General features: G+C 36.1%; 2 protein-coding genes across 2 annotated transcripts; one reads left to right on the top strand and one right to left on the bottom strand.

Moving 5' to 3' along the window:
• The first annotated feature begins 17,659 nt into the window (after positions 1–17,659).
• Positions 17,660–20,720, top strand: LOC115999652 (protein NUCLEAR FUSION DEFECTIVE 4-like). The gene is made up of 3 exons (XM_031239495.1): positions 17,660–18,239; positions 18,961–19,892; positions 19,976–20,720. Exons 1-3 carry the CDS (start codon positions 17,904–17,906, stop codon positions 20,448–20,450), a joined length of 1,743 nt encoding a protein of 580 aa, XP_031095355.1. The 5' UTR covers positions 17,660–17,903; the 3' UTR covers positions 20,451–20,720.
• LOC115999653 (peroxidase 55) lies at positions 20,704–22,392 on the bottom strand. The gene is made up of 3 exons (XM_031239496.1): positions 22,124–22,392; positions 21,527–21,718; positions 20,704–21,434 (listed from the first exon to the last, which is right to left on the bottom strand). The coding sequence occupies exons 1-3, from the start codon at positions 22,346–22,348 to the stop codon at positions 20,871–20,873; spliced, it is 981 nt and encodes a 326-aa protein (XP_031095356.1). The 5' UTR covers positions 22,349–22,392; the 3' UTR covers positions 20,704–20,870.
• Positions 22,393–25,023: the final 2,631 nt, after the last annotated feature.

Raw genomic sequence — 25,023 nt, 5'->3', positions numbered from 1 at the left:
ATAAAAAAATGCACTTTTCGACCCTAAGTTATCATTGACGTTGTACTTTTTGTCATTTCGTGCTCACTTTTAATCACTAAGTAATATTAAAATTACAAATTTCATCTCTAATGTTTTATTAATAAAGGGACAAAAAGTACAACATCAATAATAACTTAGGGACGAAAAGTCAGTACAATCAACACATAAAAAGAACAAATTCTACAATTATCCTAAGAGAAAAGTACAATTTTCTCTTTACAAATTCTAATTAAACAAAGTTAGGTTGTTGCTGTCCATCACAAAAGCAAATCCCACTAACCATTTCATACCTTTCTTCTCCATTGAACACTCTAGCTGCCTTCTTCCTCCTTCAAGTTTAGCATCAAAACTCTCCTTCTTCGCCAAGTAAATCGCTGCTCCTCACTCCCCCTACATAACCAGCGAGAGAGACACTTCAATTCATTCTTCGTCATCATATCATATCATATCAGCTAGTACTACGGCGGCAAGAGATATAAGAGAGATAAAGATAGCGATGGGGGCGGATTGGGGACCGGTGGTGGTGGCGGTGGTTATGTTCATCCTACTCTCGCCGGGGTTGCTGTTCCAGTTGCCGGCGCGGTCAAGGGTGATTGAATTTGGTAACATGTACACAAGTGGCATCTCAATCCTTGTTCATGCTATCTTGTACTTCTGTATCTACACCATCTTGATTGTGGCTATTGGTATTCACATACGCACCTACTAGATATATAGTTTCCGTCTTCAATTCCCACCTCCGCCCATCTGCAATTTTATTTTCATTTTTCTTACATATATACTTTTGTTGGACTACGTTGTAATTCTTTTCATATCTTGGCTTGTAGCAAACAAGATTTGAGGTTTAATTTTTAACCATCTGAAATATCATCATTTTTTTTCCAATTATTTGTTATACAACGGCTATGTTTGGCAAACCTAGCTGAAAAGTAACTGAAAACTGAAAAACTATAAGCTCGAAACTGAAATCTGAAGAGCTGTTATGCTTAAAAGTGTTTGGTAAAATTAGCTTTTTGATAAGCTGATAAATGTAAAAAGACTAAAAATGACATCTTCATACAATTTAAATAATTTTAAATTTAAATAGGTTTGCTTATATATTAAAATATAAAATAATGAAATCAATATATTTAAATAAAATATAAAGTAAGAACATATATTTAAAAATATATAAAGTAAAAAAAAATATTTATAATTCATAAGATTAGTTCATACAAAAATTAATGTTCAAACATAAATATCAAACTAAAATTAGAACAAAACATAATGAAAAAAAAATGTCAAAAGGGTTTTAATTGAGAGGGGTAAATGATGTCATTTATTTAAAATAATAAGGATAAAGATGGAAAAAAGTTAAAAAGCTACTAGCTTATTTTGAAAAGCTACCCCAAGTAGCGTTTCAAAATAAACTATTATTTTAATCTACTAACTTATTTTGAGAACATTACCAAACAGAGCTTATAGCTTATTAGTAGCTTAAAATAAGCTATAAGCTCCTAAATAAGCTCTGTCAAACAGAGCCAACATGATTAGTAACTCTTAACCCACCCACCCACCCCCACCCCCTATGTGTAGTTAATTTGGCTTTGTAAACAAAAAAAAAAATCAAACATTTATACTTTATGATAATAAAGCTTTTTAAAATTAGTAATTTATTATTACCAAAAATGTGAAACATATTGATAAAATTTTACTTATTTTTTTAGCTTAATTGATGATTAAAAAATTCAATTCAATTCAATTGTAGACGTTCCTCGCGTGAATCATAGTATCGTTCTCATCCTGGGAATATAATAAATATTACAATATATAATAAAGTAGAGAAGACCAAAAATATATAGAGTACCACCGATTGTTTATTGTTTTAGTTGAGGAAAAAGAGTACCTGATATATGTGTATTCATGTGTTACACTATAGTTGCATCGTTAAAAAACCTTTAATTAAGAAAATTATATCAAAACTCTCTAATATAGTAAATAAGTGTAGGAAGAGACTTGGTAAACAAATATTCTAGATTGTCACTAAACCAAATATTCTATATAATATATAATCTCGTGACTCTTTTTTGGAGTTCATGTGGGTTGAATCTTGACGCTATATATTTTGTCAAATATTCCTTAATGTACCCATTTCTCATTTGCGCAAGAACAGAAGCTTTATCCTCCTCATATAGGATAATGAGGGTAATACATACTTACATAACCACTTTAGAAATTGACATAATGTGGAGCAAGCAAAATAGCTAGTACCCAAGTAGCCCATCAAAACCATATATTGGTTTCTCACATAAATGTCAAAATATTTTATACCTTGAAGATACATAGAGGATATGTTAAACATGGTTCTAATGTTTCATTGATGGAAAAACATTAAATGTTGCTAGCAAGTTCATCGCAAATGCAATATTAGGCTTGATTCAATTTTGGAACTTATAGTCCTAAAGTAGTGCTTCAACGGTTATGAAGTACTCAACTTTTAGTCCCAAAATATTTACATTATCATCTTCGAGTATAAACGGTTCTTTATCTACTTCAAAAGATTGGACAACCATTAGTGTGATAAGTAAATGATACTTATCCATATAAAACGTATCTAAGACCATGGTTGCAGTAGGCGCTAGGCGCTAGTCGGGCGATAGACTAGCGCCTAAGCAGTCTAAGCGGCGCCTAGGCGGTTCTAGGCGGCGACCTATAAAAACAAAAAATTAATTCATGTGTGTGGGTGTATGTCATATATTATATTATATTATATTATATTATATTATATATATCATTTATATATCTCTTAGTTCTCTTACTTATATAAATAAATAAATTTAAATATATAAATATAATAATAAAATTAACAAGGTCGACTCGCTCGAATTAACTCGGCTAGCTCTGCCGAGTTGGGCGAGTTAACTCGGCCAAATTCGGCCCAGTCGGCCAAGTTAGGCGCTAGGTGGTCTCCTAGGCGGCCGGCCACCTAGGCGGACGACTAGGGAGCAATTCGCCTCGGTCTAGGAGCGCCTAGCGCCTAGGTGGGGATTTTTGCAACAGTGTCTAAGACACCTTTCAGTGTAGGCTATATGGTGTATAAAATTCTTTTAAGAAAATGTTCGATCTGCAAGTTGAGACAATACTTGATTTTTCCAAATATTCCATTTCAAACGTCATCTTTAGGAATTTGGGAAGCGTTTTTGAGATTTTCTACCTCACTGAGCACAAGTAGGAGAAGGGGTTTTTTTTTTTGGATGCTCCTAGTGAAGTAAGATAGAAATTTTTTGGTGAGGTTAGAGAAAGTTGCAATTGAGCCTTTCGGTAGGGAACCAAACCAATCTTGAGCTTGGCCATCCAAGATGGAAATGAATCCCGGCATAAAATAACATCTCTATCCCCAATCATCATCATCGCGGCCCAGTAGCTAGTTATATGGCCCAGAGTTGGATAAACCTATGTACACCTTGACCACTAGGAAGAAGAACTCCTTCAATAATGACGCTGACATTATGGCCGAGGTGAAGGGAGTGGATAACACGTTGTGAGGCTCTAGAAACCCCTCTCGATTGTCTATCTTCTTCTGTAGCTCCTCTATCCTCTTCCTCAACTACTTAACCTTGTCGTGGGGTGTGCTCGACCCGCCCATTGGTTTCACCCGACCTCTTGACCCTTGATATATGCTCTCAGCGGCCTTGAGCTCAAAAAGTTCACAACCTGTAGATCTCCTCGTAGTGGACTACCCTTGGGGTGGTCATGGCCGACCTCGATCCTAAGCGTTTCCAAGGCAGTACTTGGGCACTTACCGATCCAAGGTAGACTTGGCTTGGGCTGGACGATCCACATTATGCCCTAGGCACCCTTAGTTTATATCATCCCCTTTGCGTCGACCCTACCTCCTAAGAGAATTGACCTTCATCGTCGCTTGTGCATCCTACTTAGTTCGGGGTCTGGTCGTTGGTACTATACTCAGCCTTAGAGGGAATGTGGTCATAGTTGGTTAGCTGTATGTGTTTTCACCCGGCTTGATTTGGTGGCACCGAGCCTTGCATCCCTACTACTAGCTTAGTGAGCATGTTTGTAGCTCGTTGAATCGTGGCCAAGCCTTGGGGTCGGTCGCCCATTGCGATTGTTGTTCAAATGGTCCCTTAGGTATCTAACCCAACCCCAATGGTAAGTGTTGGTTTTACCACTTTTGGGAGATCATCAACTAGCCAACATAACCGGTTGGATAATGAAATATAATGTAAATGAGATAATGGAAAAATAAATATACACAATATTTTTAATGTGGAATCTAAAAGGTAAAAATCATAGGCCTTTTTTGGCAGTGTCAAACCAAAATCTAATATCTTTGTAGTAATCTTGTACATGTGTGTGTACAGAGAGAGAGAGAGAATATGGAGCTCTTGGGCTTGTGATATTTTATAGAATTTTGGGAATAAGATATGTCAATTGGGTTGATGGAGACGCAGAGGATGTCTTTTATTGTCTCTGATTATGGCATTTTATAGTAGAAAATTGATATTGCATATGGTAATTGAATATTTATAGTAGAGTGGAATATTTTGGGACGTGGAGGTGATTTAGGAAAGTAAGAAAAAAGATATTTAGAAAAGTAGAGTTGTTGATTTGACCGTCGTCCTTAAATGCACGATTTCCATATAATTATCTTCCTTTAATGCATGATCGCCACCATATATATTACTCCATAACTTTGATTGGACCGCCACACATACTCGGGCCTTCATCGAGCACTTGTTGAGCTCGACTAGTAGATTGTTCCTTGGTCGACCACCTAGGCCCTAGTGTCTCATCCAACAGTAAGGTTTGTGAACTCGCGTTCTCTTTTAGGTTGTTGCCGCTTGGGGTAACGCTAGTGTTGCGGGAATCAAGAGAGTTTGACCTTGCTACTGCGTAGGTGAGGGTTGTGGTAGGATCAAAAGTAAGGAACATGCTCAAGTTTGTATGCCAAGTTGTTAATGAAAGCACCAATAATGATAGAGAAAATTAATCCAGAGCGACGCAAACGAATTAAGTCGATTAAATAGATGACAAGAAATGTAAAAGGCAAAGAAAATGTTCAAAAGAAATAAGATAGTCTTAATTAGAATTGTATTAATCCTCAAAGGATTACAAGTGGTTTTCTAACAAGATATAAGATGTGCCACGGACCTTGTGGTCTAGTGGTATCTGGTTGCACCTCCACATTGGAGAGGGTGAGTTCAAGCTTTAGTGGAGGCGATATTGGCTACTACATTGTAACAGAGTCAATAATGTTTCATAAGGGATGGGAGGTTACAACCTTAGGTCACTGTGTCGCATTGACTTGCCCGGTTTTTGTTTGTTTTTTTGTTTTTTTGTTTTGTTTTGTTTTGTTTTGTTTTGTTTTTTTGTTTTTTTGTTTTTTTTTGCGTTAGTATCGATTTGCTTTGACTCGGGTCAAGTTGGGCCCCTCGTACCTTGAATTATATTCGCACCAAATTTATCCATCATGCATATTGTTGGAGAATTACACTAAATTATTTTAAAATTTTGCACGGTCAGAAAAGCAGCATTGTGTAACCAAAGTCATTAATGTTTCTCTAATTTGATAAGATGAGTTGGGCATTAGCCAATGACTGGGATGAAGTGGACATGAGGCAACTAGAGAATGAGAGGTGCGTCAGAAAATGAAAGCAGATATACTTGTCTTGAAAAATAATTACTTTGGATATCCATGGCCAATTGTTTAGCATTTTAGTGGTAGCTTAGAGACAACATTACTAATAAGTGGTTATCAATTTAGACTTGTCATGCATCAACATAGTATATATAATTAGACTAGTGTCATATCGATCTTCGTATTAAGCCCGGTTAGAGATATAAAAGAGATAAGTGGGATCAAGGCATTAAGGTGGATCTCTACTTTTCTGATCAAGGTTATGTCTTTAATTTGAGCAATTTTAGTAAAATTGGTCATATAATTAGCTTAATAATTACAAGGATCTAAATTTGACTCTCTAAAAACTTATTTATTAGTTTTTTTTTTCTTTTTTTTTTTATTTGAGCGGTGTTAGAAACAGAGAGGAATCGGAATAAGAATGTTTATTGAATTGCTTCATTATTTTTCAAATGATTTGTAACGAACATATTTATAGCAAAAGAAGATAACAAGAATGCTAAATTAATGCTTCATCCATGTGCTGCAATCCCATCTTCTATAGTCATTGGATTTCTTGTCGGTGCTTCTTAACCTTATTACCCAACACTCCAACAGTTGTTTGTGAGGTATAAAATATAATATACATAAAATTTTAATCTAGCTCGCTACCAACTTTGAGATTTTTTAAATCCAAATTTAATTTATGCAGAGCGGATATTATTATCAAAGTAAATGGGTATTGCTATCCTACATCCAACGCCTCATACAATCACTTGTGCATTAAGTTACTGCACCAAGATATTCTATCTTGTATTTATTTCTGAGAAATACTAATATTTATAATCATTTTGTTGTAAGCAGCATGCTGAAACGCTGTCATTTGTCAAAACAGAACGACGAAGTTTAGGTTTAAAAATTTTAATTGAAACGGTAAAAAAGTTCAATAGTTGCTTGAAATTGAAGCATCCTAATTTTACTGTCAAACTTTTACCCATCGCTACAAACCGGAAATCGAAATCAATCTAACCCAAAAAACGATGGATAGTTTTCTAATATCCAGCAGATAATTCAGTACATGGATTAGAGTTTATGAACAAGGAAGAAAAATACATAGAGGTAGATCTGAAATAGGAAAATTACTCACGAGATTACGGAGTAGAAATGCTTCCTTCCAGTAGAGAGGATCGGATCGGATCCATCAGCCGGTATAGATGTGAACATGAACGGCCAAGATGAGAATAGCGTAGATAGCGAAGAAAAACAGAGTGTGAAGAGCAATAGCCTTGCCATTGGTCTTCATGGTTCCGAACTCGAGCGGGCGATTGTTTCCGGGAATCTGGAAAAGCAGGCCCGGTTGCAGCAGTATAAAGAGCACCACTCCGATTAGCACCGGTCCCCAGTCCGCCATTGCTCTGCGATTCCGATCTGTTCGTTGCCGGTAACTAATCCTCTGTACGAAATGTAAAAACCTAATCTAGCAGAGATGAGAGTGAACTGGTGATTAAACTCATTAAAGAGAAGGAGGAGAAAGTAGTAGAAAGAGGTAGCTCTTGAGTACCTTTTTGGCCTTACTGTTAGTTACTAGCTACAAACGGTGGAAGTTGCGGGATGGAAAGCTTTTTTGCATTTCTTTCCGTGTTTAACGTACAATTTATTTATTATTTCAAAAAAAAAAAAACGTACAATTTATTACTCCAATTAATGCATCCTCTTTTTGTGTCTGTGTATGTATGGAACTATGGACCAGCAGAGCCTAGGAGAAAAAATATTGTAATCAAAATATGTTTTTTTTTTTTAGTTTTCAAAAAAAATATGTTTTTTTTTTAAATTAACAAAAAAAATTGTAAAATCATTTTAAAGATTATAATCATATTTATAAAAAAAAAATACCACATCTTAAAAACTAAATAAAATATAACGGATTAACATTTTTTTGTAAGGGGAGAATGGAGATCTTTGCGGTGGGAATTGGATTATTGGAACCATTTTGTATTGTTGTGAATTTGAATTTGAATTTGAATTTGTGAGCACAAGAACCTTGAAGCTGGTGCTCCCTCGATATCCGATTATTATTATTATTATATTGTATTCGGCAACTTTTAATTTGGTGTAAGAGCATCCTTAATCAATGCAGTTTTTTCGCGTTTTTGAGTAGTTTTTTAAGTGTGATTAGGAAAGAGAAAATGAGAGAGAATAGAAAAAATAAATAAAACAAATATGATATTTAAAAAAAAATAAAAAAATCAGTTGTGTCAGGCGCACTTAACGCGCCCACCAAGGGCTTGTAGTTGCACGCACTCGAGTGGGCGTTGCTGTGCGCGAGACGCGCACAGCAAGCCTTGCTTCCCAAACTCACCTGTCAGCCAAGAAACCCTCCCTTGCAGAAGCTCCCCATTTTTCTTTCTCCAATTCTCTCTCTCCTCCATGTGGGCTATGTATCTGACATAAACCAAGTAATATGCATTGGTAGGGGTGCTCTAAGAGCATCAATACCAGTTGTGAATTTTACACAAATTTTTATTTGACATTAGGAGAGAGGGAGGAGAACAAAAAAAGAAAAAAATAAAAGAAAAAAAGGAAAAAATAAAACACTCTAGCAGACTAACACGAAAATAAGAAAAAGCAAAACAAAAAAAAAGAGAAAAAAACAGTAGCATTTCACACCCCAACTGGCGCGTGCATTAGGCGCATGCTGTCACCCACACGCGGCCAACAATGCTACTTTTATTTTCTTTTCTCAAATTGTGGACCCCATAAAAGTTTAACTCTTGCATGAAGAGAAAAAACCAGCCTCCACATCTGTTGAAAAATTAAGCATTACTTTTTATTTCTGAAAAGACCACAAAAAATCCCTAGTTGTGGATGCTTTAAGGCCATCCCATTTGTGTATTTTGCACCATTTTTAAGAAAAAAGTAGATGAGGTGGAGGAGAGTGGGGAAGAAAGAGAAAAGTGGGGAACCACTGCAAATTTGGAGTTTTGCAGTGAAAGTGGGGCCACGTGCTGAGAAGAGAGGCACCTCACTCTACATGAGGCGCAACTCTCGCGCCCGCATAGGCGCGCAATTTTATTTTTTTTTTAATTTTTTATAGTTTTTCTTTTTATTTTTCCTCCACTTTCATTTTCTCTTTCCTAGTCACACTTGCAAATCTCCACAAAAAACCTCACACTATTGAGGAAGGCCTAAGGTGACAGGAAAATATTATTTATACTCTCAATTTTTCTTCTCACGCACAAAATCTTGATATAGATACTTGTATTAGGGTCCACATAAAAAAATAACTTATCAGAATTCACCACATCATAAAGTAAATTTGAGGAGTAAGATTTGAAAGTACATGTAGTAAAACTCGGGATGAAATTTCTGAAATCAAAATCTTTTACAGAGCATCATTTAATGTATGGGTCACACTTGTGTGAGACCTCACACGTCTTTATTTGTGAGACGAGTCTAATCAGATTATTGGATCAATATGAAAATGTAATATTAATAAGGAATAAAATGATTATTACTTATAAGAGAAAATGTAATACTTTTGAAGGAAAAAATGTAATATTTTTATATTTTGATGTAAAAATTATTATATTTTACATCAAAAGTATTATAATTTCCCTAATTCTGAAAATCATTTTCTAGGTTTCCTGTGTTTGGTAAGGGGGAAAAAATGAAAGTTGATGGAAAGTGTTGTTGTTGTCAGTGGAAAATAAGTGTGTTTTTCAAGAAAATGACTTTCCCTTATTTAGGGAAGTCATTTTTCACACATCATATGCTCTCTACTAACACCACGCCTCATGTGCTCTTGCCACACACCCACACCTCATCTGTACTCTTAGCTTCTTCTTGCTACACCAGCTGCTTCTTCATATTCTTGCCATCATCACCCATTTCGTCACCGTTCACCGCCACCAATGTATGTTTTCTCCTTTTTTTTTTTGAATTTTTTTCTCTGGTGGCGTATCTGGTGGATCTCGGCTACTGGAGATGGTTTCCAGCTATAGGGACGAAAACCACAGTCGGAAACCTTCTCACCGGTTTTCACATCGAAAAACTAACCGATTTCCACTTCGGAAACAAGAGAAACGAAAACCAATGGAATGGTTTTCTAAGCTAAAAACCAGACCGGAAAATTGTTATTATAAATGTTTTTATATCTAAACAAGAGTTAATTCAATTTTTGGTTCTAAATTTATATGTGGTAGTTCATTTTTAATTGTTTTTTATTACAACATTCACATTTGATCCTAGTATTATTGATGGATTGTTCAAATATCGTTAAATGCAAAGGACCAATAATGGTCATGCTAGGACCAAATGTGAATGTTATAATAAAAAAAGACTAAAAGTGGATTATCACCTATAAATTTAGGACCTAAAATGAAATTAATCTGAACAAAATAATTATAATGTTTAATTAAAATTTTCTAAGGAAAATGTAATTTTTGTTTGGTTCATGAAAAAACCTTTTTTCACTGAAAAATATTTTTCTTAATTCTGAGGAAAAAATTTTGTTGAGAAGAGTGATATTTTGACCCCAATCAAATATTGTAATTAATATTTTCGATAATTCCTTTTACCACAAATCAAATAATAAAATTAATTTTTCTGATTATTTTTCTTTTTATTGAATTTCAATTTCATTTCCCCTCGTATATTTTTCACCAACAATAATACATTCTTCAGTGGACCCATCCAGGACTATGAGCATAATTGCCAAGTTTGACCAATGCAACCAAATATGAGGAAATCAGTATTTTAATTTTTAAACCTTCTTTCTACCTAACCCACATGTAGCCCTAATCTTCAATACATAAAAGCGCACCTTTTATATATATATATATATATATATATATATATATATATATATATATAAAACTCCAACTGATACAAACTTGTAACCACAAGATCACACGTTCAATTCCCAACCTTCATGGTTTGAGTCGATCAGTTATGAACAATCTAGGCTAGTTTACTTTCTTCTAGTCCTTTGCCGGCTAGGTTCACAAGGTGAGGTTTACCTAGTGCACATTTTTAAGAAGTGGCTACGGGTTTGCCTCGTCACCTCAAAAGGCACACTTTTTTTTTTTTTTAATAACTTAAGTTTTCAAGTTTTACCAATCTATATTCTGGATCCCATGAGCCTGTCCGCAGATTTATGAGAAGGTAAATCGAGTTAATCTAATTTTGAGATTCAATATTAAATTGTACATTTTTACATACAAAGAGTCCAACTTAAACCAATACCTGCACATAGCCGTTGTTGTAAGTAAACATTAAGTAAAACTTCTTATACATTAGACTAATATTCTAGAGTATAAAAGTACACTCTTTAATTAATCACTACTTAACGTGTGATTATTTATTTAAATATATTTTTATATTTGAACATTACGTACATTTTTATTAATTCATAGTAACATAGTGAAGTCGATCAATTTACAAATATTCCGTAACATTTTTCTAAAAACAAATACGCCTAAAAAGGCCCTATATATAATTCAATAGTTGATACCATGACATCATCAATTATATGAGGAGGAAAACATAAAGGGAAAATTGTAATTTATGCCCCTCCATAATATGTCAATTATCAATGTCACCCCTGAATTATTAGTGGTGTAAATATTGCTCCTCAATTTTCAAAAATGATACATATATTGCCCCTCCAGTGGTGTAAATATTGCCCCTCCTTCGTTACGGGAGGGGCAATATATGTACCGTTTTTAAAAATTAAGGGGCAACATTTACACCACTAATTATTTAGGGGTGACATTGACAATTGACATTATGGAGGGGCAAAAATTACAATTTTCTCAAACATCAATCATCATCCGTGCCCAACATTACTTTATGATCAATTATCCACCCCTAATAATTGAATACCACCACTGTAATACTTAACTACAAACTTAGAACAATAAAGAGAACAGCATAAAATAGAAAGTACGTAAAAAATAAGGTTTTTTCGTTTAGAATAAAAAAAATAATTTTAAACTAAAAAATTACTCAACAAGAATTTCGAAAGCATCTTTTCAAGGTTTTCTTAAATACAAACAAGTATGTAATTTCAAACATAATTGCCAGCACTATTAACCTATTAACAATAAAACTTTTACAGTAGAGTATCTACGTTTGCAAATTTTAGAGGTTTTTACACTGATGGGGTAAGAGTTTTTATGAAGTTTATTTTTGCTGTAAATGTTTTTTTTTTTTTGCGACCTCTAGTCAATGGGCAAACTAAATGACATGCAATCTGTGTGTTTCGCGCATTGCTGCGCCCAGTATGACGCGTGTTCTTAAAAGAATCCTTTTTTGTTTATTTATTTTTTTTGTCAAAATAATTTGTTTTTTCTTTTCTTAAAAACCCCAAAAATTATGTCTATTGAAATTGATCTTACCTACTTATTAGTTATCACTATCTTCATTTATATACATATTGCTCACAAAAGGCAAAATTCCTCTCTTTAAGGACCTCCACATCTCAACCAGATAGGAATGTTAAGTACAAATCTTCATTAGTCTTACTATCTTTGTAAGAACATCCCGAAATATGATAAGAAAGTTCTATTATACAACATGGACTCTCAATCTCTCTATTCATTCACTTTTATTCCATATATTAAAATGGATTATTAGTTATCTTGTCTTAAGTAAAAAATAAAAGTTGAGAGTAGAATTTGAGAATAGAAATATTGAGTAGTATTTTCAGGGTGAAAAATAGTCCATGCTATAATGATTGGAGGTCCTCCCTCACATTTCCTTTCCTCCTTTATGGGATTCTCATGGAGTTGTTCTGTAGCGGATTAGGAATGAAAGCATAACGCATCGGATTCCCTGGCCTTTTTATCTACTTTGCCTATCCAATCGTCCCGGTGTGTATAGGAAATAGGAGGAAACGCAGGCTTCCATTCGCCGCCGCAGACGGCAGATCAAAACGATTCCGGCGGTTAATTTGAAAAATGAATGATTGGGGTGCTCCGATCATCGCGACGGCGCTGTTCGCATTCCTAGCGCCCGGATTAATCTTCCAGATGCCCGGCAAGAACCGGCCCGTTGATTTCCTGAATATGAAGACCGGATTTCTTTCCATGTTAGTGCACGCTGTCATCTTCGGTTTGCTCCTCATTCTCTTTCTTGTTGTTCTCAATATACATCTCTATGCATAACCACTTTTTAGCTTCCATTGCTGTTGGACTATGGATTCAATTATGCCAGCTTGATTTTTATTTTTTATTATTATTTTTTTTTGGTGTAATTCTATCGTTTGTATAATGATCTCATCAAGAATATGAGAATTTCTTTTGTTTTTACTACTATTAACTGTTTGACTTGGTTAAAAACTCAATTGACTTGATTAAATAGTTGATTAATTAGCTTTTTTAACAAATTATTACTCTAAAATATAAAAATTCAAAAAGGTGTTGAAAGTAGCTTTTTTATCAACTTTTTGAGAAAATTATTTTACATGTAATTAGCTAAACTAACAGTCAATTTATCAAACATGTTCTCTTTTTTATCAAACATATTTTTACAATCATATCAACTAGTTAAACTCCCTAACCGAATAAGCTAATAGCTATTTACCAAGCACCCCTCAATTTGCTCTCCGAATGTGTGAGCATCCCCACTCCTCCCCCTTTGTTTTCCTTCTTTTTGCCTTTTCCTTAATTTTTAGCCCTAAAGGGATACCAAAATTTGGTGAGCGAAAAGAATTTAAAAGCTTTGTTTAGTTTGACAAAATACTCCATCAGTTCCCTTTCTCTACATGTAAAGAGAATGACTGTTGGACTTTTTATGCTCTATTTCTATGGGTGATTGAAGCAATTATTCTTTTGGTGAATGGGAGGGACCGGAGATCCTGATTAAAGCAATTATTAGCTCATATTCAATTGCACAATTTTAATTGAAGGAAAAGTGTTTTATAAGAACAGTGAGCATAAGAATAGAAATTAGCTCTGTTTATAGACACTAATGTACAAGTGATTGAAGGTTAGAGTTAGAGTACAGTCCCTTTAATAATAGAGAATGAGAAACCAGGCTAATGGCAAGAAGCTGGCAAGCTAAACTTGACAGCCGTAGCTATTTTGTCCAGACCACGAAATTTCCCAACAACACCTGCAAATTCACGCTTTGTTGTTGCAATAGTGGTGAAGCAGATGCCCAACAAGCCAACACTAGTTAATACTATTAAACTGTCTAATTCTGGTTATTTTATTTATTTTCTGTTGAATAATTCTGCTGTTTATGTTCAAAATCCTATCCTACAAGGTTTGATCATACTTTCTAGTTCTTCAAACACCTATATAAAGGAGTTAGGACAAACTTTGTAATAGCACAACTTTAGCATAATTCTAATTATTTTTCAATGAGACTCTTTAGCTATCAAAATTATATTACTTGGTTGGAAGGAATTGCAATTCCTTTCGCCCATTGAATTGAAATTCATAGTCTATCCTTCCCCCTCCCTCCCAAATGAATTTGAATTCAGTCAAGAAAGTAAGAAAGAGAAAATTGATAAAATTGCCATTTATTATTATTATTAGACAAGAACATTTTAATTTTTATTTCATTTATTCTTTTTCAATTTCCAGTAATTCAATTCCTTCCTACCAAATACTCCGTAATAGAATTTAAATTCATACTTTATTCACTCATTTCCTTTCCATTATCAATGAATTACAATTCATTTCGCTCTTCCCAACCAACAACCCTAAAATAATTATTGCAACATCAGTTTCAAGACACTTATGTTCTGCAACATTATAGTTCAATTATTCTACAAATACAACGTTACAATGACAATATGACATTGAGCTAACCACATAGAAACAAGAACATGAATGGACTCCCTCAGTCGTCCGGATTTGGGATGCTTAATGCAATTAAAATCATCAGAAGAAATCATAGCGTTTATTAAGTAATGAGATGAAATGAAAATTAGAAATTGATGATACAGCAACACAGAAGGAAATGAAAGACACGAGAGGCGACAGATATGACAGCCCAACAAAAACTAAAGCAAATTGTGAAAAAAAGGCAACAGCGGAACAGGACAAACTGACTAAGACCCCATGTACATGTGGATCCCAATAGCTAGCAAAAAGATGCAGATGAGAGCAAAGTAGATAACCGCGTGCACCAGTATGGACACGCCGCTGGTCTGAAAATTCCCGAATTCCACGATTCGACCCCGACCGGGTATCTGAATCAGAAGACCCGGAGTCAAGAGAACGAACAGCACCACCGCCACAAACACCGGACCCCAATCCGCCATTTCTCACCACCACTTAGTTGTGCGTACGAGGTTTCAGGTGAATGCCCAGACACTGTCTTCCTGCGCGTACGATGATGAGTTCTCACCGACCCCAGATGCTATGCCTGCTTGGCTGCTTCAATTCCTTCTATATACGGCTATGGTCTATGGGGAAGGAAGGGGATGAAGGGAAGGGATCATCGAATGACTGCCGAAACTGAAAGTGGAACGTTAGCGACTCAAGTTATTCGGATTCACATTTCACACTTTTTGGTTGCTTATAGCGCAGATCTGCGTATGCTTGTTTGTACATATGTGGGCTGTTCTCTCTCTCATAAAACTTCAAATTTCTTCTGCGTGTTGGTTAGGTTGGCGTACCCTTGTCAAAATTCTGATTCTACCCAAATGCGCCTCTCATGACCCACTAATCTAGAAGGGCAAAAATGTCAATTTTTTTCTCATGTCCAAAAATTTTGAAATTTTATTCATTTATTCAAAAAAATAATGTTATTTTCCTCCCACAATTTTAACATCCCGCTCAACGTTGATCAATCCGAGGTTAGGTCTAGAAGGTGAGCAGTTCAGGTCAATGATGATCTGATTGGATTTTACTCGAGTACTGGATCCTATACCGACCAAGTATAGGCTTAGGTCGGGTAAGAGATAATCCCTATCAAGACTAATTATGCTAAAATACTTGTTAGGTTTCTATTGTACAATTATATATTTATGTAAATCATTCACATAAATTGTATAATGATATAAGCTATATATTTTATAAACTTTATAACTTAATAATATTATAATTACAAAATACAAATATTACCTATAAATCATACTAGTATTAAATATATATTAAATCAATTATAATTATATTACAAAATAAAATTAAAATCTAATTATCTAAACATACTACATACATTATGTGTATATATATACAAGCACACACAGAATATGCTCAAAATGTCTAAGTTGTTAGATTGGAAAAAGTACTACTCCGTAATTGTTATTATTAACTTAAAGGTTAAATGTTTGGATCTTCAATTATACAAAAATTTAATATTTTAAAACATATAATAATTAAATAATAAATGGGCTTGTGGGCCAGGTTAAAACGTATGTAATAGGGCTGAAAATGGCCCATTCTGGCACATTTTCCCTTTGGCATGTGACGGGCCAGCCTATATGGGTGGCGTGGCTGACTTGTTTTCACACTTCTACTCTTTGTGCGCGAGAAAACACCTATTTGGAACTTTTAAAAAGTCGAATTGAATTCATACTAGTGCAAACTACATAATTTTCTAATATGAGATAAAGACTACTTGAAAACCTTTCAAAGTTCCATTTTAATTTCCTCAACTCAATGGATAAACTTTGAGAATCAATTTATTATTTACCTAATGTCCGTTTTGAGTGTGTAATATATTAAAGTAGACCTCTTATTAAGGAGATCCAAATCCACTTTAGCCTGACCAAAATCGAAAGTGAACTCCACTCAAAACATTATCTCAAAATGATCGCTTGAATGCCATTTTAAGCTAATTTTTCAACATTAAATTCGTTCGTTCATATGCTCAAACAAATGACAAATTATTGTGAGAGCCAGGGTCGGACATGATAAATTTGTTGACTTTCTCATTAGGTTAAGCCTCATCTTCTCTGCGTGTGGACTGGTTGGACGGATCTTGCATGCTTTCTTTTCTAGTAGAGAAGTGGAATGGTCTCTATAGTCTCCAACTCTCCATAGTCTTCGTAATCTCTTTAGTCTTTGTAGTCTGGGTGCGCTAACAGCATTTGAGCTTTTTGGATTGCCTGGGGACTATGATCACAACAATTCAAAATTGTAATGGAATTTAATAAATTTTGTTGCTCTCAAGATACAACTAAATATGTGTGCAATTAATATATTATGTATTTGTAATTAATAAATTATGTAATTGTAATTAACATATTATTTATTTTCAATTTATTTAAAAATACATAATTTGTTAACTGCAATCTGCAAATACCTAATATATTAATTACAAACACATTGAAAGTGTTTGGTAAATAGCTGTTAGTTATGATGAGTAAATTAACTGTTAGCTAACAGCTGAATATATGCAAAAAACTTTGGCCCTGTTTGGTAAATGGTTGTTGGCTGATTGGGTTAGAAGGTATGATTTGTTGATAATATTAGCTGATTGTAGAAAGTTGTTTGATAAATTGGTTGTTAGCTGATAGCTATTAGGTATAATTTCTTTTCTCAAAAAGCTAATTGAAAAGGCTGTTTTGAGTAGCCTTTTGAATTTTAGCATTTTGGAGTTACAAAAAGCTTATTAACCAAACAACTAATAGTGATCAAATAAGCCAAAATTGGCTGATAGGCTGATTATTTACCAAACAGGACCTTTAACTTTTTAAATTTTAGTTTCTTAGAATAATTAACTGTTACAAAAAGCTAATTAACTAAACACATTTGTTTAACCAAGTCAAATACTAAACAGGACCATAATTATTTCAAGTCGACCACTATAATTTGCAGATAATGAACTCCTGGCACAGGAATATAGGACAGTTATATCATATATGTGCATAATGCACACGCACACGACAGTTATGTGTGGGCGTTGTGGTCTTCATTCGTTAATGATAAGGTCACAATTCACAAAGAGAGCAGAGAGTTAGATTGAATCTTCATTCCTGCCTCACACGTAACATATCATCTGTCGCAATCCCGGACGCAGTGGTGCCAATATTCGATCTGTACAACATTCGACTTATTCTGCGGACAAAATTACTCGAAACAAATATCCACCCAACTAATAAAAATTGCATTTTCTGCATAATCATTGAACAATGCACTTTATGATCATATTTTCCCTCCCTTTCTGCAGCTCCTCTGCCTTTTCAGAAGCCCATTGCACCTAGAAATTAGTGTTTTCATTCTAGCCAAGCCAGGCCATAACAAATTAACTAAACAAATTGACTAAAAAATAGCATCTTTATTATCATTCACCAATTGAATTGGAAATGGGTGGGCTTAAAGAGAGTCTCAGTGTTTTCTTCAACAACAGGTGGCTGGTGTTCGTGGCTGCATTGTGGATTGAGACGTGTGCTGGGATTGGGTATCTGTTCGGAAGCATTTCGCCCATCATAAAGAAAGCTCTGAATTACAATCAGAAAGAGGTGGCTTTATTGGGCGTGGCTAAGGATTTGGGGGATAGCGTTGGGTTCTTGGCTGGAACCTTGTCCGATGTGTTGCCATTATGGGCTACGCTTCTTGTTGGTGCCATTCAGAACTTCCTTGGCTATGGTTGGGTCTGGCTTATCCTCACCGGCCGAGCTCCAGCTTTGCCATTATGGGCTGTTAGTATCATATCATCAATCCCTAGCTTGTTTCCCTGCTCAACTTTTAACATTTCTATCTCACTCACTCACTCACTCATTTTATATATAAGTTAAATTGCCTAGCTTAGCTTGTTTCTCTTATATGAAATGAGCTCTACTATTATTGGGCGGAGTCCAGTAAAGGGCCAAAGTTCTGCAACGAATGGGGAAGGGATTGTTGGGCAGAAGCCAGAAAGGCCAAATTCAGCACCTACCTTTTGGCCTACTTCTAAAAAATGTGGCAGTATATAGGAAAATAAAGTCGCGTCTTTGCAAGTCTAGTTGTAAGACTGTGGGGAGGCCTGAAAAGTCAAGTCCAGCAGTACTAGCTATAACTTTTGGCGTATTTGTAAGCACTTAATCCTGTTAGGATGAAACACTTACCACTGAGCCAAAAGTTATAGCTGATAGCGAAAGGGCTCAACTTTATTTTTTTTATAGACATCCATCACATTTTCGAGAGGCAAGGTGTTAAACTTGGTCATTCATCGGTCTCTGCCTAACAATCCTCTTAACCACCATGGACTTAGCCCTTCACCGGCGAGGCCTAACAATCCCCTAACCACGAATTGATGGACTTGGCCCTTTACCGGCCTTTGCCCTATATATATTCTCCTTTAGTTATTGCATTATGTAAAGTTGGTACCAAAATTTACAGGGCTGCAACACTTTTAGAGTTTACTATTATATTGGTGTGCAGATGTGCCTTCTTATCTTCTTGGGAACAAATGGAGAGACATACCTTAACACAGCAACACTTGTGTCATGTGTTCAAAACTTCCCCAAAAGCCGGGGTCCTGTTGTGGGGATACTCAAAGGATTTGCTGGGTTAAGTGGTGCAATTTTGACACAGATATATGCAGTGGTGAATTCCCCAGATCATGCCTCACTCATATTTATGGTGGCTGTTGGACCGGCAATCGTGGTAACTTCTCTCATGTTTTTTATCAGGCAAGTTGGAGCTAACAAACAAATCAATGCATCAGAATGCAGCTCAAGTTTTTCTTTCATCTATACCATATGTCTCATTTTGGCTGCTTATTTGATGGGTGTAATGCTTCTTCAAGACCTAGTTCATGTCAGCCAAACCATGATCAAAGTTTTCACTGTGATTCTGTTTATTCTTATCATAATCCCCATTGTAGTCCCTGTGTATTTGAGCTTGAGATCTTCACAAGAATCAGCAGAAGAGCCACTTCTCTCTGAGCCCCAGGCAAAAGATACTGGCAAATCTAAAGAGGATAATGACAATATTTTATTTAGTGAGATTGAAGATGAGAAGCCTAAAGATGTAGACTTGCTTCCTGCTTCAGAAAGGCAGAAAAGAATCACACACCTGCAGGCAAAACTTGCCCATGCAGCAGCAGAAGGAGCAGTGAGGATTAAAAGAAGACGGGGTCCTCGTAGGGGGGAGGACTTTACCTTAACTCAGGCTTTAATCAAGGCTGATTTTTGGCTTATATTTTTCTCTCTTCTGTTTGGTTCTGGATCTGGGTTAACTGTGATTGATAATCTGGGTCAAATGAGTGAATCTTTAGGGTACGATAACGAACAGGTTTTTGTTTCTATGATCAGCATTTGGAACTTCCTTGGCCGAGTTGGGGGCGGTTATTTTTCTGAAATAGTTGTCAGGTATGTATATATATATAAATTCCATTTAATCCCTTCATTTATATAAAGTACCACAAAAGACGATTCGTTTTTGTTACATACAGGGAGTATGCTTATCCAAGGCATGTAGCCATGGGTGTTGCCCAGGTTACAATGGCATTTGGGCATTTCTTCTTTGCAATGGGGTGGCCTGGGGCAATGCACATTGGCACTCTTTTGGTTGGTCTGGGCTATGGGGCTCACTGGGCAATTGTGCCAGCTGCTGCTTCTGAATTATTCGGGTTAAGAAATTTTGGGGCTTTATACAATTTCCTCACCCTGGCAAACCCGGGAGGTTCATTAGTCCTCTCGGGTGTTATTGCTAGCAGTATATATGATATAGAGGCCGAGAAGCAAGCCCAAGAACGCCGTTATACTCTCACTGCTGGTGAGTCTATCAAGTGCGAAGGCGCTGTCTGCTTCTTTTTGACCTCTCTGATAATGTGTGCTCTTTGCATTATTGCGTCTGGTCTGAGCGCAATTCTAGTGTACCGAACAAAATCTGTCTACGCTAACCTCTATGGAAAATCTCTTAGATAACTCATCTCCCAAGTAATATGGTTCTTGATCTGATTAGTATATCCTATCCTCAAGAAGCAGTGCTTTTAGGATTCCTTCATGGTTAGGTTGTATATATATTGTTCTACTTTTGACTATGTTTGAGAACAATAGTGTCTATGTTTCTTAGCTGCTGCCAACTACTATGTAGTGTGATGACACTTCTGTTACCATTCTAGATGGGTGGTCACGGCCTTACAGGAAATATTGTTCAAGGTTTATGTCACAGACAATATAATGCACTTCATTTCAGAGTTTATTGATGATAACAGAATTTCCAAAGAAAACAATCATTTCCAGACTGACTATATATGAACATTTTGACTGACAGAGATTGTACAAAACTAAAAATCCATTATTGTTTATTGCAAAGCAGTGGTTGTGAAATTGTGGGTTTGGGTTTTATGAATTGAACTTGCTGCAGTCCAGCCTAATTTCACCTTGGCTACCAGTTTTGACACCAACCCTGCCAAGCTTTCTCATTGCAGAAGCAAAAGCTCCATTGAAATCAAGAGGGTTTTTGGCAAAATCCTCAACAGTGGTGCGAGAGTCTGTGTCAGTGAAGAGCACCTGGTCTGAAGTGAACAGCCCCTTCCCAGCAACCAGGTTCTGGTAATAAACGTTGTCGAAAGCCCGGGGAGTTGTGGGGTCCATGTTGATGGCTATGGTGGGGTCGACGTTCCGGGGGCAATCTTGCATAAGCTGCTGAGCATAGCTGGGATCCAGGCTAGGATCCACCGGGCTGGAGTAGATCCTCTGTGCAAAGCGGTCGCAGTGGGAAAACCCGACGGTATGGGCTCCTGAAAGGGCAATCATGTCGAGTTGGCTAAGGTTGTGTTTTGCAAACATGCTGGTGAGCTGATTAAGGTTGAATGTTGGTTCTGGCAGGTTTCCTTTGACTCGAGATGCCTTGGAGACGAGACCATCGCGGCGCCCCAATTCGACGTTGAATGCAGGGCCCCCAGCCTGGAATTATTGACAGTTTAGGTTGTTTGTTTTAGGTTGTTGAAAGTAGATAGGAACACAAAAAAAGGAAAAGAAGGATAGGTTTTAGTTACCAAGACTACAACATCTCTGGCAGCAATAGCCAGGATGTCAGCACATGATACTACTCCGGGACACACAGCCTCTACTGCTTGCTTAGCCTTCACAACAGTGTCAAAGCCATCCCCAGCCAGAGAGAGATTATCTGATGAATCTTTTTCTGCATCTCCGTTTGGTGAAGCAATGATCACAGAAGCATCACATCCCTGAACCAAGTTATAATCAGCAATAATAGAAATTCTGTTAGAATCAAACACTTATCACTACACCAAAAACTCACATTTTCGAGACGCTATGGGGTGGACTTGGCCTTTAAACCCATTACCAGCCTCCGCCCAACAATCCCCAACTACCAGGGTGCTGGATTTGGCCTTTTTAAGCCTTTTACCGGCCTCTGCCCAACAACCTCAGCCACGGGTGCTGGACTTGGCCTTTACTGGCCTCTGCCCAAACCTCAACCACGGGTGCTGGACTTGGTCTTTATTGGCCTCTGCCCAACTATGGTTGAAGATTACACTTCTTCCGCTTCCGCTACTACGAGGTTATGTTTCTTGTAGACTATTCTGTATCGTTAGATTATTTATATCTAACAGTAAACACGTGTATAGTACCTCAACAAAGCAGTCATGGAAGAAGAGACGAAGAGTGGCGGGTACTGTGACAAAAGTCTGGGCGAATTTTGTGCCCACAACCTGCTGAACTATGAGTTCCACATTAGGACAAGTAGAAGCATAGAAATTCTCTGCTAGTTGCCCTTCTGCTCTCCATTCAATTAGCGTGATCATGATGATGATGATGAAGAAACGCAAGCTGCCTTTCCATCTCCCCATCCCCATTTTCTTCTTCTCACTCTTTTTTTTTTTTTTTTTTTTTTCTGTGGCTTTCAGAGACTCAACTAAATGACTAATACTACATATAGTAGTTGAGGAAAACCCAGGGCAGAGGTATAGCTGACCATTCTACACCTCGTTACCAAGTCTTTTTTGCTTTCCTCTACACGGTTGATTACCCACTTGAACAAGTCCATGTAGACGCAAACTCCCGCTTGTGCTCCATCTCAACTAAAAATCTAAACTGATAGTTGAACTGCACAGTTTATATATTACCCCGTATATGCTCAACACTCCCCTGTGCGAGCTGTTACTTTTAACGGGCTCCAAGCCCCATGTGAACCATAATCTCTTTTTATCGAGAGATCGGAGATTCTAATACCAGATTAAAGCATTTGATCCATCTCAACTAAAAGAGGAAGTTGATACTTCGGACTTCCACAGCCGTAGATTTAAAGTGATGGTCAGATCTGACGGCTGATACGAGGGAATGTTCTTAGTGGGCAAGTTTATCACATTAAGCATGATTTTGTATTGGTAAATGTCAACTTTGATGTTTTAAATAATTTTAGCGTCATGTAGAGAAGAAAACTAAACTTTAATTAATTCAAGGGGCTGGTGTTGTTAACTGAGAATGACAGACCAACTAATCGAGTTTAGAGGTATTTGATTTCATGGTTCAAAAATGGAAAAAGTAGTATGTTCAATTCGATAAACCTAAACACGCCAAGAAATTGTCATCGGAAAGGTCAAACAAACGGCGCAGCACGCATCAATCTTTTGCAAAAACTTTTGTGCATTTTAGGGTGAAAGTAATGAGCAATAGTACGTGTAGTTGCAACCTCCTATCAATAAACTTGAAATATAGTGTTTATGTGATCTGATCTGATATGGTGTTGGCTATTGATTGTTGAGTGTTATCAACCAGGTTGGTTAACAACTTGGCATATATGTTGGAACCTTTAAAACAAATAGGCCCTTGATGGTACAATTCACAATAAAATTTGGATCTATTTTGACTGCACCACAAAAAATTAAAAAATTATTGTAGACTAAGTGTGGAATTGCATAAATGATATTGCAGCTTGTAGTTTATATAATACGATGAATGACCTAAGGGGAAAGTGCAGAGTTGAGAAGGGAGGTTAAATTATTTAGGTCAATGGAGTAAAATACATTGTGGATGGTGACCATAATTAGCTGGGACATACACATCCGTTTACGCATGGATGAATTTCCTATAATTACCGACCATCATGGGTTGCAGCTTTTTTTTTTTCCTCCTCCTCCTCCAATCTATTCCTCATGATGTGGCAGTAGGCCAGTACCCCATTGGTAACTAAATTCTTATTTTAATCAAGGTTACAAAAATTGTTAGGCGTTTCTCGGCTTCTTTTTTTTTTTTTTTTTTTTTTTAAATCGAATAATTATAAATTATTTAATACTTTAATAGTTAATACTAAAATATTAAATATTAACATAAATCAATTGTATAAAGATTTAAAGAATCAAAACACAATTCCACAAAGTCACAACTCATAAAGTACAATATTAAAGTAGATGGTTTTGTTTTGTTTTTTTAAATTACATTTGTTGGGTTTGCAATCGATTTGAAAGATTTAGAATTTCTTTTGCTCAAAATGATATCGTTTTGAGAAAAATAACACATTTAAAAAAAAAAACAATAGCTAATCGTCGGTCACCTAGATAGCTGCCTAGTCCGCCTAGGTTGCCGATTGAATAAATCACCATCGGTGATTTTCTAGGCGGTTAGCTGCCGCCTAAAGCGTATGCATGATTTTATAGAGTAATTGTATAATTCGTCCCTGAGTGTTGGTCATGCTCACTTTTCGTTCCTAAGTTATCATTGGCGTTGTACTTTTCGTTCTTTCGTGTTCACTTTTTCGTCCCTGAGTTATACTAAAATTGTAAATTTCGTCCCTAATATTTTATTAGTAAAAGGACGAAAAGTGGAATGCCCTGCTAAAAATTCCTATTTGTGTGCATCTTAGACACCCGCTTGGAAGAGTGGTGAACTTAAAGCTGAGATGAATTATTATAAGACCTTCCTCAATAGTTGAAACTTTGGTGTGGTTTTTGATGAGTTTTTGTAAATGTGATTAGAAAAGAGAAAATAGTGGTGGAGGAAAAAAGAAAAGAAAAGAAAAACAAAATAAAAAACTAAAAAAAAAAAAAAAACATTTACCCGCCCAGGCGGGCGCGAGAGTTGCGCCTCACGCAAGTGAGGCACAACTCTCTACTCAAATAGTGGGCCCCATAACATCTGAAAAGACTCAATATTTGCCGGAGATACCAATTCATTCTCTCTCCTTACCCGGCCTCTCTCTTCCAAGTTGGCATTTGTGACCTAAAATACCGTGAAAAAGCTATCAATGGGATGGCCTAAGGCACAAAAACTTGTGTGAGACCGTCTCACAGTGAGACATGTCGGGTTGGGTCAATGTAAAAATGTGATACTTATACGCACAAATGTTATACTTATATGCTCAAATATAATACTAATTAGGAATAAAATTTTTGTTATTTATAATGGTAAATGTAATACTTTTACCTTTCGATTTAAAAGTATTATATTTTTCCTTATAAGTAAGGGGAACATTATTTATTATGAAAAATATAATACTTTTGATGGAAAATATAATACTTTTACATCAAAATGC

Source organism: Ipomoea triloba, chromosome 12 (genome assembly GCF_003576645.1).
Source record: "Ipomoea triloba cultivar NCNSP0323 chromosome 12, ASM357664v1".
Lineage (NCBI taxonomy): Eukaryota > Viridiplantae > Streptophyta > Magnoliopsida > Solanales > Convolvulaceae > Ipomoea > Ipomoea triloba.
The sequence above is the reverse complement of the archived record's forward strand: the minus strand, read 5'-3'. Positions and strand labels throughout refer to the sequence as shown.

Excerpts from the sequence above, each read along its gene's own strand:
- LOC115999653 (XM_031239496.1), bottom strand. The coding sequence starts at position 22,348 with ATGGGGATGGGGAGATGGAAAGGCAGCTTGCGTTTCTTCATCATCATC. Across the intron at positions 21,719-22,123 it reads TCCATGACTGCTTTGTTGAG|GGATGTGATGCTTCTGTGAT; the intron begins GTACTATACACG and ends AACTTGGTTCAG. Across the intron at positions 21,435-21,526 it reads CCAGAGATGTTGTAGTCTTG|GCTGGGGGCCCTGCATTCAA; the intron begins GTAACTAAAACC and ends CAATAATTCCAG.
- LOC115999652 (XM_031239495.1), top strand. The coding sequence starts at position 17,904 with ATGGGTGGGCTTAAAGAGAGTCTCAGTGTTTTCTTCAACAACAGGTGG. Across the intron at positions 18,240-18,960 it reads CAGCTTTGCCATTATGGGCT|ATGTGCCTTCTTATCTTCTT; the intron begins GTTAGTATCATA and ends ATTGGTGTGCAG. Across the intron at positions 19,893-19,975 it reads TTTTCTGAAATAGTTGTCAG|GGAGTATGCTTATCCAAGGC; the intron begins GTATGTATATAT and ends TGTTACATACAG.